The sequence below is a fragment of the Calonectris borealis genome, chromosome 1, assembly GCF_964195595.1.
Source record: "Calonectris borealis chromosome 1, bCalBor7.hap1.2, whole genome shotgun sequence".
NCBI lineage: Eukaryota > Metazoa > Chordata > Aves > Procellariiformes > Procellariidae > Calonectris > Calonectris borealis.
The window spans coordinates 122,397,697-122,412,491 of record NC_134312.1 but is presented as its reverse complement, the minus strand read 5'-3'; the positions used below and the strand labels follow the sequence as shown (position 1 = coordinate 122,412,491).

Sequence of the window (14,795 nt, the reverse complement as noted above, 5' to 3'; positions counted from 1 at the left end):
GTGGGACGGACTCTGGCTCCAGGCCCCGCCCAACCCGCAGCCCCCTCCGGGCCCCGCCCATCCCGCCCGCGGGGAGGGAGGGGCTACCGCGAGGGGCGGGGTCAGGGACGCGGCGTGACGCTAGAGGCGCGCCCTTGCCGCCCTCACTCCCTCCCACGAGGCTGGCGGCGGCGGGTGGCGCGATGCGGCGCCACGCCGGCCTCGCTGGCGACGCGCAGGTAGCGCGCGCGGCCCGCGGGGCTGGGCCCGGCCCGGCCCGGCCGCGGATCCGCCCCTGCCCGCCGTCCTGCCCGCCCCGGCGTCGGGGCGTGGGGGGACCCCGCCGCGGGGGGTCGGCTCCCCGGAGGAGGCGGAGAAAGGGGGCCTGCGTGGCGGTGGGCGTTGCCCGCTGGGCCTCCTGGGGCCCTGAGGGAGCGATGGCGGGGCCTGTGCGGGGGGTCTGGGAGTGCCGGGCAGGGCGGGGCTGGCGCCGGGGAGCCGGCTGTGCGAGGCACGCAGGAGCTGGGCCCCTGGGGCTCGGCGTCTGGGGCCGCGGCGGCTGCTCGGGCGGGCTCCTGCCCGCGGCGTCGGCTCCCCCACCTATGTGGGAGGATGAGGGACCCTTGTGAGGGGGGAGCGCCGTGGGGACTGTAGAGGAGCGTCAGAGACGCCCCGGGCTGCTGGAGGGTGGAGAAAGGGCTGGTTCCGATTCTCTGCTGGGTGTTCGTCGCCAGCTGGGATCTCTGCCCTGTTCAGCCCCCTGCCCGGCAGGGAAGGGGGATTCAGACCACGCAGGTCGTGAGCCAGGGTACATAACGAGGTACCTTGGCCGTTGTGCAAGAGGTCTGCCAGGACTGAAGTCAGGTTTCCTACATCCGGTCACCTGCCCTTGCTGTCAGGGGCTGGACAGAAAACTACTGTTCTCCATCGTCTGTATTTGCTTTTAACACACTGTTGTGGTGGGGCGAGATGTTGAGTAGCTGCTTAAGCAGAGAAAATAAAACTTTTCTCTGTTGGAACTGCAGTATTGCAAAGATCTGTGATCACAGTGGGAACTATAAATGAGAATTTTCTCCTTATTGTGTATTTCATATCTCAATCCCAGTACTTCAGTAGTGTATTTTATTTGAATTTAGCTTCTGCTAGTGAATAGAGGTATTTTTATGCCTGTACCTAATTGCGCTCCGTAATCTTGAGCAATACTGAATTGTCTCTCTGTCCTTCCTGGTGCTGGCATGCAGATGGTATTCTTCTATAGAGTCCTGTTGCCACGTGTTTATTCCATACTTTCTTGAGACCTAAATGAGTTGTATGTTTCCTGAATCATTTAATGTGGTGGTACTTGGCCGTACTAACTTTGCCATAGGCACTTTCTAAATGCAGCTTAGAGCATACAATTCAAGTTAAAAGTAAAATCTTTCTTCCACACCTTTATTGTGGCTCTGATGCCTCTGAACTGGGAAAGCTGGAATTGGCCTGTTCTGTCCCTACAACTGTCTGGATTTGAAAAACAGCTGGGGAAGAAATAGAGTAGAAAGCAAAACTGAAAGGAAATGTTTTAACCTGAGGAAGTAGGGGAGCAGAAAGAATTGTAGGAAATGGTTGGAAAGGGTAGAAATGCCAGGGTAGCATTGTCTGAACCAGTGATAATGACCTCCATTTGTCTTGTGCAGCTGGACTCGAGAAGACTTTAGGGATGGCATGTTTTGTACCTGTAGGAGATAGTTTCTTGTGGTGTTCTGTAGTACCCTCTTCCCTCTGGAATAAGATGTGGTACATAAAGGATCTCATTTTTTCTGCACCATTCTCAATGCAGTGCAAAACAGTACTAAGAGATGTTATGATTTTGCTTTGTGAAAACATATTAGGTGATAAATGTTTTAGGCAAAGGACGTTAAACCTTTTTTATGTCTGTGTGTATATGATAGCCTTTTTAAGATACAGCAGTGTGCGCATGTACAGACATCAGAAATTGGAGTTTAGCAGGTTTTTGGTACAGAAATTTATAATTTAAAAATTAATGCACATTCTCTTGCACTGTGGAATTAAAGTTATTTTATAGCAATAGCTTGGCAGAAGAGGAAACTAGTAAACATTTTGTGTCTTAACTTGGGATTAAATTACTTTTATGTGGGATTGGGTTGCAAATATTTTTTGCTCCTCACAAAAGATTAATTCTTTTGAAAAAATACAATTTCCTCTAAAAGAGCTGTTGTAATCTAGCAAGGTGACTGAGGATCTTGAAAATATTTGAGTTAATTAAAAAACTGAGTTACTGTATCCTTTACAACAGTCTCAAAACAATTGCTTGGCATATGCATAGCTGCTCACATTTTAAAATGTGAATGTTAATTTTTACAGCATTCTGAGGTACATTGCACACATTTTAGGTGAAGAAACAGATGCAGAGAGGTAATATGATTTGCTTTAGGCCAGAGTGCCAAAAATTAGATTACAGTCAAAGAGTCCATCTCGGAGACTTTTCAGATAGTTATTACTGGATAGTTCTCTTTTAAAAGGTTATGAATTTCTGAAATGATGTAATACAGAGGAATATTTTTGTCTGAGAGAAGGGATTCAAGCAGAAAAGTGTTGCAAGGCTGTAACAGTGTCTTTGGTTGGTTGTTGGTTTAGTTTTGGTTTTTTTTTTTTTTTATTTCAGAAGTCTGAGACCAAAGAGGAGTTTGTTAAAGTTAGGAGGAGGGATTTGGAAAGGCTGACAACTGAGGTTATGCAATTGCGGGATTTCTTACCCAAAATAGTAAATGGGGATATCCTGGGGACATTCCAGAAACTGGATGCTATTGAATCAAGTGAGTAGTACCATGTTACAAGCTCTTATAGTTTCTGCCAAAACTACTTAGAAAAAACTGCCATGCCCCTACAAATAGTTGCAGAGTTTGTGGAGGTATTCCAGATTACACTATGATGTTCAATGACTGCTTCAGTAAATTAACGTGTTTGTAATGAAGAAAATTACAAACTGCATGAGAAATAATTGGACATGTCAAATTAATCTTTAAAAATATTTTACTGTGGATAAAAACATACTTAGTTCAGGCAGTAAGGGAAGCTGAATCGGGGGAAAAAGTGATTCCTCTTTGAAAAATGCCAAAAGCATTCCGTTTTTCAAAATGCCACTTTAGATGCACAGCAAAAAAACGTGGTCAATAGCTGTGGATAAAAAGTTAAATTTAAAGGAAGAAATAATATCGTTGTATTTAGCCTGATTTGTTTTTTAGCTTGTATGCTTTTATTGCCATAAATATTCATAATAAAAAAAAAATTGAAGACTCTCTGTTATAAAGGTCTTTTTACTGCTGTCCCTGAAGACCAGTTTTTCGGTGTTATGATTCTCTGTGCATTATTTTTTTCAACAATTGCACGACTCCCAACATGTCATCAGGACCAAATCTGAGTCAGCTCTATCCCTAGCCTGTAGCTTACATGCAGTAGTACAATTCACCTGTTCTAGGAATTAGTTTTGTCTGAAAAGACACAGGACAAGCACTGAGGCAGACTATGGTGTATCTCTTCTAGAGTATCAAGTGATTAATTGAAAATTAATTTGCAACAGCTTGCTAAGAAAGAAAAAGATAGAGCCTCAAGGCCTGTCTCCGATACCAAGTTTGGCAGAGCTTCCAGCTGCCTCAGTGATCTTTGGAAAGATTCTTCCATGCCATCAGATCCTGACAGAGATGAGAAGACTGTACCACCTCTCCTGCTGCCAGTCGAGACGTCATCTGTGTCACAAGAAGTGACATAGGACCTGGAAATGTTCTCTTTATGCTATTGCAAGGCATCAAGGACTGTTTCCAGTTGCATTAAGTGTTCAAGATCCTCAACTAGTCAGATCCTTGTTTTACCTACTTTTATTAGTGCTCAGTATCAAGATTTCTCTCACTGATCCTTCTTATGCTTCTTGTGCCAGACATCAAGGAGACACTGTCAGGGCCTTCCAGCAGCAGGTTTGTGGCATCAACGTGGGGATTTTAAGACTTTCCTTCAAATGTTCTGCTGGCTGGCCAGCATTCTCTGGGTCCTTTGGAGGAGTACCTGAAGCTGAGTCAGCCTTTGAACTCTCTTGAGTATAGCTCCGCAGTGGAGATTTCTCTTGCAGTTAATGAGTTTGAATATTTATTCAGGCTCTTGGCATTGTTTGCCCCTACAGCTGGAGGGTGAGTCAAGTGGTGCTTTTTGCTACTCCAATCTGCTCTTACCTCTGCAGCATGCAATAAGGCAGACTGAAAGGAAGCTTTGGAGCATACAGTTCACAAAAAGTTGGACATCACAGGGACACAAGCAGTCTTCAGTCTCAGAATGGTGAGTCCTCTGGTGCTGTTTCCTAAATATAGTATCTTGGCATTGGCATATGAAGCTTACAGGAGTCCTGGCAACTACTAGAGATGTTTTTTTCACACTGTTCTTACAGAAGCCTAATAGGTGATTTGTACATCTCTCTAGACTTTCATCAGCTATTGCAGTTTTCTAAGTATTATAAACATGAAGTGGTTAGCAAGTTCTCATGCTCCTCAAGAAGTGCAGATTATAGTCAGAGACTTTCAACACCTCTGGCCCATTCAGTTGTGAGACTGATGGAGTCTTGAATAGCTTTGAGAAACCTTGAGATCTTCACATGTTTCGCTTGTATATCTAGGTCAATAGGATACCCATTTGATATGGGAGCATCCCATAGGTGTACCTGAGATCTGAGCTGGCAACAGTCAATGCAACCAACACCTACTTTTTGGGCTGGTGTCAGAGTCTTCACTAAGGCTTTTGCCAGTGCAATTGTTCATTTCAAAAAGAAAGGTCCATTTTGTTCCTACTACGCTCCTCAGGAAGAGTGTTTGGCTCCAGGAATCTTAGAAAAATAGCTCCAACAAATTTTCTGTATTATTATGCCTATGTTTAGTGGATCTCGGTCCACTGGGGAAATGTTAAAAATTGCATTTAACGTTGATCTAGCATTTGGATCAGTAGAATTGGAATTCCGTCACTTGTTGGCATTTGTCGTAATTGTACTCAGTTCTCCACCTCCCAGAGCTTTGAGGTTAGATCTCTGGTCCAGAAAATCTCCTGATGTGACCTATAGCATGGATGAGAATGAGTCCACCTCACACCTGAAATGTGGGCCTCCTCTTCTTTCGTTGTGCCCAATGTCTCGTTCTGCTTTTGAGTCTGCTGTCTATCTGGGGAGCAAATGCCACTTCTTCCCAGAGTCTGATTTACTGCTGCAGTGGTAAAGTTATGTATTTCCTGTTTGTATAAGGATGCCATTTCATTTTTTTTTTTCTCATCCGAGTTGATAGTGAAAGCTGCTTCTTTACTTGGTGGAGGTAGACAGTCTGAGCCTCAAGATTTTAGTGTCGAGGGAAGGAACTTTTTTACCAGGGGCTGGGACTTGCAGCCAGTGGGAGAACCTGTCGGGCTTCCCTGTGTGCTGCTCAGGACCACAGCGTGTAGGAGTGAGCAGTGCAGCTGCAGCCTTTGGTGTCAGCAAAATGTCTGCTCCTCATTCTGCTGCTGTGTGTCAAGAGGCCACCAAATGTCGGGACAATGGTGCGTGCAACCTTGAATTCTCTTCAGAGCAAAGGCGTGCGCAGCTGGGGGAGCTGACTGGACATAATAGGGGGAGTTTCCATGAATGAGGCACAGCTAGAAGTAGGTCTCTTTTCAGCAGCTTCCAATATTACTGTTTTTTATTTCCCTTGACATAAAACATTGTGATACCTTAGAAGAGGTTGACACATCCTTCTTTTATCTGGAGGACTTAAAAAAAATACAGGTAGCATTGTATTAACACTCAGTAGTTAGTATTGTTCCCCTTCTTCTGGCTCAGTTTTGGTTCCTGGACTTTTGAAGTCTGCCAGTGAAGATGTGGCATCTTTGTGTGTCTGCTGGCTGCACTGATGCTGGATTCAGGGTGGATCCATCCTCTCAAAGGCTGGAAGTGATTGTTCTCATTCGTCTCATTCAGGAGAGCTTGTTTCCTCTAGTGAGAGATTTTCACTGGATGTACTTACCTGGCAAGGATAAACAGGTTCTTGGTCTGCTGTTGATAAGCAGAGCATGCCCTACTCATGCTGAAGACGTCTTTCTGTCAAGTACTTAAGACTCACACCCACATAGTAGTAGGCGCAGGGGACTGAATTTTGTTTACTTGGCAGAAGGAAGCCGAGTTTCCTGCCACTGACCAGAGTTATTCCTCAAAAACTCAATGAATCCATTCCCCGCTTCATTCTTTTCCTTTGGATTGCAGATTGAAAAGAACTGAATGCTCTAAGAGCATGCCCTGGCACGTATATGTTTCCTAGGAGTGGACTCTTGCCTTGCCTCTTTGGTTTCTGTTAAAAAGTCTTAGTATTGATGGCTTAGAATCACGTGAGGGCCGAGTGGAAGTATGTTCCACCTCTTTAGAAAAGCTGTTTGTGGCTAGATTATCTTCTTTTATACCCTCAACGCAATGTGTATATATTTGAGATGATAACATTTTGTCAGTTAGGACCAAAAAAGAAAGGGATTTATTTCCAAATAATGTAGAATTACTGAATAAAATGCCAGAATCCAAGCTTTTTGGATAATAAAACTTTGGATAAGACTGGTTTTTTTAATGATGTTATCTTTTTATGATTGAATTTGATATGCTCTTTGGTAAATACATTCAAAAATATGGATCACATGTAAGGGGAAGTATTTGAAGTGTGTTAAGCCATAGACCATACTCTCATGATCAAGGGTATGGCGCTCGAAGTGGGGTATAACTTGTTTTTTAAGCTAACAAAAATTACAGTAGATGCTGTTTGGACGTTACTTTTTGGAATGACTTAAATGTGTTTCCTTTTTTCAGTATAAATACTAAGCATCCAGAACCATGGTTTTTAAAGTAAAATACAATACACAACGATTATTAAAAATATCCTTCAAAGTGAATCTTTTAAAACAGACATCAACACTGTGAAATACAATATTCTTAACTTTATTTCCATTCACTAAAATAAAGCGTCTAAATTGGAATTTATTTCTGATAACTTCAGAGGTTAATTTTTTAAGGGAGTCGTAAAATTTGCTTGTCACTGACATAATGTTTAAATAGTTTATAATGTCTTATAATACTTTATAAACATTAATTTAAAATGTTTGTAGTAGTTGCATTTCGTTTTTACTATTCATATAATTTGTATGTTGTATATTGAAACACTCACTTTGGACGGATCTTTGTATTCTTTTTCTTAGATTTTCACTATACTCACTGAATTTCAAAGATACCAGACATGAAAACCATCATGAAAACAAACAAACAAAAAAAGTAGAAAATTGAGTAAATATTTAAAAATCCCTGAGGAGCTGGAGCTCAGTTCCAGAATAGTATCTTATCCGCACAACAGCTAGATAGGATTCTTTCAGTCTTTCCCTGTTTTAAATCAGAAACATCATGTTCATTTAGTTTTTTATAAGAACTGTTGAAATGTGGCAAACTGCGATATTTAGCCACGAGGAGGTGATCTAACACAAGCAAATAGTTAAAGCACCTTATTACAGTTGCACTTAGTGGATTCTTTTTTCTTTAGTGCAAGCCCGTTGGTCATAACTTATTACTTCATTTATCTGATTTATCCTATCACAGACATGGAGAAAAAGGAGGAGGAAATAGAGCAGCTGAAAATGGATTGTGAACACTTCAGAGCCCGTCTGGAAACAGCCCAGGCAGATTGCATGAGAGAGAAGAAGGTAGATTTGCTGTCAGAATATTGGTATCTGTATACTTGAGTTTTAATAACAAAAGCAGTAATGATCAGTTTTTCATGTTCGTGTCACAAAATACATCCTCAGCCTGAAAAACAATCTGGTATTTCTATTCATATAGTCAGGTGATGAGTGAATTACTTACCTGTAAGTTCATAACTGATGATTTTTTGCCCTTGATATTTCTAGAGCAGTACCAAAATGTACTGTACACAGTATTCAGTGTGTACAAATAGAGGTACCGACTGACAGTCGGTCTCCCACTTAGGTACATAACTCCTGCAGAACTGCATAGATCTCTCTTAACTTCCATACTGCGTGAGATGTGGTTGTATGGGATTGCATTACGGGCTTCTTGACAGGGTTTGTTTTGGTGTACGTAAAGTTAAAAATCAACCATTAATATAAACAAAATGCTAACATGTTAAAGTAAAACATTGGGATTTGGGAAGATTGTGGTGTAGCTGGCATCAAAAGGTCCTTCGCAGAATCAGTTCTTTTGTATTTAGTATAACTGTAATGTATTTTCAAAGAGGACAATACAAGATAATGTAAGCAACACAATGTACAAAAGGAAACCGGCCTCTCTGGGCTTGTACCTTTGTTTAGTTTTAATAGTCTTTCTCAATGCACTTATTGATCCAATTGCCATGTACAGCTGTAAGTCGAAGAACAGGGCTCCTTTTGCTCTGCCAATATTGTATTTAGTCATTGTGAGAGGGGAGATTCTTAACAGTGAAGGAATAGCAAAGACCGAGACTTCTCAGATTGTGACTTAATTTCTGAGAGGTGTGAGAATCAGTTGTGATTATTTGCTGTGAAAGTTCATTTCCTTGGAGCTGATAGCTATCTTCAGTAGTCAGCAGGAGCTCACTTTGTTGGCATTCTAGAGTTAGCATCTGCCAGCTTTGGGATTGCACAAAGACAAATGAATCTACAGAAATTATTTCATTTTTGAAAGGGAATAAATGAAGAGTTCAGCCATGCAGTTTTAGGGCACATCTGCTTGGACAAGTCGTTCTGGAATAAAGTTCGGTGTAAACGTAAAGTATGATGCAATAGTTGTCTATCTAGATATTCCTTACCTCAAAATAAGTATCTTCTGGGATACCTACTGCAGTTCAGCAATAGGTACACGGTTAGTTTTGCTGTGCATCCCAGGTCTTTAGTTGTAGAAGCATCCAGGATAAAATCTCTAAGATTTAATGTTGCTGCTTTAGATATTAACGAAGTGGGTCCCACCCTTTATTTTTGTTATTACAAAATAAATGGCAGGTGGTTTACATTTGTGATTTCTTTTGGATGAAGTTTTACTTAAAGCATGGAAAATTTACTAAGAGTAGTTGTTGTCTTGGTGTTCCTGATTAAAGCTCTTCTCTTCATATCTTTGCTGTTGTGCAGCGTACGCTGGTTGTCTAAATGGCCTCTGTTATATGCCACAAAGGAGTATTTGAGTGGATTGTGCTTATTACGTTGTGAAATCCTTTAGCTCTTTGGGATAAAAGAAGATAGTGTATGTATATGTGTGATTTTTGTTCCTGTTAGTCACTTTGCATGGTGTTTTTCATTTGGTTGCTGTTCTGCTACAGGCATCCTTGCATATAGTATCTGAATTATTTTCTACATGGTTATTTTCTGAAGGAAAAGGAAACGATTCACTGAAACAAACATAAAATAAATGCATTTTCTAGTTGAGCAGTGTCCTTTTCTTAGGGTATCATCAATCAACATTTTGCATTCAGAAATTTCTGTGCAGTGCTGTATCACTGATTAGGGAATTGCTGTGCTTTCTGAACCTGAGCAAAACTTGAAGTACACATATTGTTCTTGGCTAATGTCATCTTTGTCTGTCTTTTCATAGTTATGTACTTAAGCACTGCTGTATTCTTGTGCCTTGACCCTTCCTGAAGATGGTGGTGTTGCATAGCACAGTGATTTCTTCATGATGTGAACTCTCAGAAGTGTTGCTTCCAGCTAGGTTATTTGCTTTTGCAGGCTCCATTTATTTTCCTGGCTCTTGAATGTACTACTTTGTTTTCCTTGCTTCGTATCTTTGTTCTGATGTTGCTTTTGATCTATTAAAAATTCTGGCATTTCTTGTGCTGGCTTTGCATCCTTGTTGGGGGATCTAGCTTTGGTATTACAAAGTTTTATGTCTTACTATTCAGTATTGGCATCCAAATGCAAAATGCAAATAAAATGAATCAAAAGATACATTTTCCTAAGACAAGGACAGTGCTGAAAGGAAAGACAGGGAGAAGATAGGGGTTAGACAGGCGGATGCCTGTGGACATTTTGTTGATGCACATGGTGGCAGAAAAGCTGATACGTCTGGCAGTGAGTTATGTAAAAGATAAAATTTGGCCAACTTTAAAATGATCAAAGTATTAAGAAATAAGAGACTTTTCCTGGGACTTCTATGCCTAGGGAATCTGCAGCAAGTGGTAGTCTTTTGCATATATTAAACTATAGGGTAAAAGAGACTCCAGAGAGTAAATATGCACAGAAATCTGCTTGATAAATTTAATTTGAACTTTACAAATCCTAGGCTGCGTGTTCCATTAGCAGCATGATAAAGAATCGTAGAAATATAGAATCATTAAGGTTGGAAAAGACCTCTAAGATCATCGAGTCCAACCGTCAACCCAACACCACCATGCCCACTACACCATGTCCCTAAGCGCCTCGTCTACATGTCTTTTAAATACTTCCAGGGATGGTGACTCCACCACTTCCCTGGGCAGCCTGGTCCAAGGCCTGACCACTCTTTCAAAGAATTTTTTCCTAATGTCCAATCTAAACCTCCCTTGGTGCAACTTGAGGCCATTTCTTCTCGTCCTGTCGCTAATTACTTGGCAGAAGAGACCAACACCCACCTCACTACAACCTCCTTCCAGGTAGTTGTAGAGCGCGATGAGGTCTCCCCTCAGCCTCCTCTTCTCCAGACTAAACAGTCCCAGTTCCCTCAGCTGCTCCTCATAAGACTTGTGCTCCAGGCCCTTCACCAGCTTCGTTGCCCTCCTCTGGACACGCTCCAGCACCTCCATGTCCTTCTTGTAGTGAGGGGCCCAAAACTGAACACAGTATTCGAGGTGCGGCCTCACCAGTGCCGCGTACAGGGGCACGATCACCTCCCTGCTCCTGCTGGCCACACTATTTCTGATACAGGCCAGGATGCCGTTGGCCTTCTTGGCCGCCTGGGCACACTGCTGGCTCATGTTCAGCCGGCTGTCGACCAGCACCCCCAGGTCCTTTTCCTCTGGGCAGCTTTCCAGCCACTCTTCCCCAAGCCTGTAGCGTTGCCTGGGGTTGTTGTGGCCCAAGTGCAGGACCCAGCACTTGGCCTTGTTGAACCTCACACAGTTGGCCTCGGCCCATCGATCCAGCCTGTCCAGGTCCCTCTGCAGAGCCTTCCTACCCTCCAGCAGATCAACACTCCCGCCCAGCTTGGTGTCGTCTGCAAACTTACTGAGGGAGCACTTGATCCCCTCGTCCAGATCGTTGATAAAGATATTGAACAGGACCGGCCCCAAAACTGAGCCCTGGGGAACACCGCCCGTGACCGGCCGCCAACTGGATTTAACTCCGTTGACCACAACTCTCTGGGCCCGGCCGTCCGGCCAGTTTTTACCCAGCGAAGAGTGCACCTGTCTAAGCTGTGAGCCGCCAGCTTCTCTAGGAGAATGCTGTGGGAGACAGTGTCAAAGGCTTTGCTGAAGTCCAGGCAGACCACATCCACAGCCTTTCCCTCATCCACTGGGCGGGTCACCTGGCCATAGAAGGAGATCAGGTTGGTCAAGCAGGACCTGCCTTCCATGAACCCGTGCTGGCTGGGCCTGATCCCCTGGTTGTCCCGCACATGCCTTGTGAGCGCCCTCAAGACGAACCGCTCCATAATCTTCCCCAGCACCGAGGTCAGGCTGAGAGGCCTGTAGTTCCCCAGATCCTCCTTCCATCCCTTCTTGTAGATGGACGTCACATGGTAAAGTGGTAAACTCTCCTTTTTTTCCTGAGTCCCAGCCAGAGCTCCCCGTTCAGCCAGAAGTCCATGTTAGCGGTTTTGCTGGCCCCCCTCCTTACCTCATCAATTATCGAGAATTCTATCATTTCAAGAAATGCAAATCAGGCTGTCAGGTGATACAGGAGGTAGGTACATAATTGATGATAGAGTACAAGCAGCTTTGTATGGTTGATATCATGTTACGTAAATTTTCAGGTGAGTTTACATTTCTATTCTTTCTGAACCCTCAACACAAAACATTGTGAACCCCCAAAATGACAAGATACCTATTTTAAAATCTTGATGGGAATACATGGTTGAAAGTTTTGTTCTGTTTACTTGCTTTCAAAATTGACATAGAAAAGATTCCTTCTCATTTCCCCATACTTTATCCTGATAGCTAAACACAACAGGGAGGCTGGGCTGAGGAGGGCGCTTTCTGCGGTGAATCTGAAAATCCCATGCCCACAAAATGGGCAGAGCAAGATCCTGCTGTTCTTTTGATATCGTGTGATTTGTCATTCTCTCTCTCTCTCTTAATACTTGAGTTAGCATCACTTTTCTCGACTGGCCTTTATCTTTCCCTGCAGCACTGTCTGATACCACCCCACTCAGTGTTATCAGGGAGCCCCCACCCACTCTGAGAGACCACAGATTGTGGTATCCCTGCCTTGATCTCACTGTCCGCACTAGCTCTAAGCTGAGAAGTGCAGCTTTGCTACTGCGGTGGCAGTTGGTAGGAAGCCAGTGAGACCTAGAACCATGCCTAATCTCATGATATTCTTCTGGACAACTTCCCATGTGATTGGAAAAAAGTACTGCCAAATTGACATTGTGTCCTGGTCGTGTTGGATTGGTCTGTTCTCTCCTGATGCTTTGTGGCAAGGATCACTGAGCAGCTCACTTAGGTGATGGATGCACAGTGGTGCCTGGGCTTTCTTGTTATGAAAGGCCCTCCAGACTTCAAACCTTAGGTGTGTTTTTCCAGGGAGTCTGTCTTACTTTGTCACTGCTGATCAGGAATATGCCAATAGAAAAAAAATTGGAAGAGACAACAGTATTTATCCTAGATATCCAGCAACTTCTACCACGTTGGCTAAGGCAGAAGTCTGTTTTGAAAAACCCTTCCTATAAGATGTTTCCAGTATCTTTTGTAAGGTGTCTGGAAAGGCTGACCTCTGATGCTGAAATCCCTTCTCTCTCGAAGAGACGTGTAGCTGTTTGCTTAGGAAGAGTAGACTCTCCTATCAGACTTCTCTAGGTGCCACTCAGTCTCGGTGGGTCGCTTGGTCTGACCTTGTGGACAGGCTTCTGGTTACTGTCAGCCTGCACGATGTACTTACTACTTAGATATAGCTCAGGAGAGAAGGTATGTATCTGCAACTGCTGTGAGTTTGGCCCCGCCCCCCTCCCCCCCCCCCCATTTCACATATGGCCATGATGATGTTTCTTGTTCATTCTCTTAGCCTAGAAACTTGTTTTGGCTGATATGAAGTGCAACCAACATTTCCTTACGCTATTTCAGGAGAAACTAGACCTCCGCCAGCAGCTGAATGAGGCCAAGCAGCAGCTCCTGCAGCAAGCAGAGTATTGCACAGAAATGGGTGCAGCGGTGTGCACATTGTTGTGGGGTGTATCTAGCAATGAGGAAGCTGTTAAAACCATTCTAGGAGGAGTAAGTATGGCAGGTGAATACTTATTGGTGGTAATGCTGTAGGCCTTTAAAATTGCTCTGTAACACACTTTAGTATAAGGATATATTTCAGAAGCTAATTGGACAGCAAAAGTGTTTTCTGAATTGTATATTCTTCGGGAACCATCCATTCTCATTTAAGAAGTGTTGGAACTATAAAGTGTTACGAAGCAGGCTGAGAATAAATGCAGTAAGTAATTCTTATGTTACCAAACAAGGATTATCTGTTTCCCACCACACACAGTTAAACTGGAAGCAAGGCTACAGCTAGCACAATCTAAATATCTTTGCAAGCTAACAGAGAAGAAAATAATTCTGGGGCACATGCAGCAGTTCCCATGCCTGTAGAGAGCTTGGAGGAGCTATTTCCATGGAAGGAAGACAGATCCATCGATTCTCAACTTCTTTAAATCTTTGTGCTGCCTTCACACTTGCATGACTCTTGGAAATTTAGACAGCCTAGCTGCTAGAGGATCTTATTAAGTTTTCAGCGTTAAACACAGACAGGTAGCTTATTTGGGAAAAAAAACCAACAACCGTTAAAGACAATAGTAATATTACAACTAACACAGTTTCACTGCCAAGTGCAGCTGATGGAATTAGGAGGGATCAGAGGAACAGGCCTGATTAAAAATATGATTTTCAGTTTTGTCACAGCTAACATGAGAAGAAATTGTTGTATTTAATCTAAGTGAACTGGTGCCACAGTTTCTTCTGGCTTGATTTTTCAGCAGCATGATGAACAGCTGAGTGAATAGGATTAGTTCATTATAGTAAGTGGTAAACTACTATGTTTGTAAGAGGTTTTCCAGTCTGGGTGCACCAAAATACAATTATAACTTTATATTGGATATTAGAAAGCCATACAGTGATACCTTTTGGTGATAACTTTGGATGATTCAAGATCCAAGCAGCAGCAGTTACTAAGGAAAAAGTCTGTAAAAACACTGTATAAAGCAGTTAAAAAAAAAAAAAAGGCAGGTGTTGCTACAGAGCCCCCACATGCAATAAAACAAGTATAAAATTACATTCTGTATTTTCAGAGCAGTTTATAACTGTAAGAGTTGACAATATTTAGTGACTAGCCGTTGTTGTTTGACTTGTGAAACAGTATTGAAATGGTACATTTCCCACAAACAAAACTCTAGCAGTGATGAAAATGACCGTATTTCTACAAGATGAGAGTAGAACTAGTAGAAGCCTTGTTGAAAGCAGTCTTAGAATTAGGTAAAAACAAAACTGTTACCTGATGATTTGTATAAGGGTAAAAAGCCCAACTGTGAAGATGCAATACTTTTGTTTCTAGGCTTGTTTGAAATGCAAAATACTTCTACTAGAATCATTCCCAGCAATCATTAGAGCCCATTGAACTGCTAT

The 14,795-nt window shown here is 42.9% G+C and overlaps 1 protein-coding gene across 1 annotated transcript in view; it reads left to right on the top strand.

Moving 5' to 3' along the window:
• Positions 1-154: 154 nt before the first annotated feature.
• Positions 155-14,795, top strand: part of HSF2BP (heat shock transcription factor 2 binding protein) — a 36,708-nt gene continuing 22,067 nt past the window's right edge. Inside the window, exons 1-4 of the mRNA XM_075133374.1 lie at positions 155-218; positions 2,642-2,792; positions 7,607-7,710; positions 13,251-13,400. Of these exons, the coding sequence (XP_074989475.1) occupies positions 183-218; positions 2,642-2,792; positions 7,607-7,710; positions 13,251-13,400 (441 nt within the window). The 5' untranslated portion in view covers positions 155-182. The remainder of the gene's footprint in view (positions 219-2,641; positions 2,793-7,606; positions 7,711-13,250; positions 13,401-14,795) is intronic.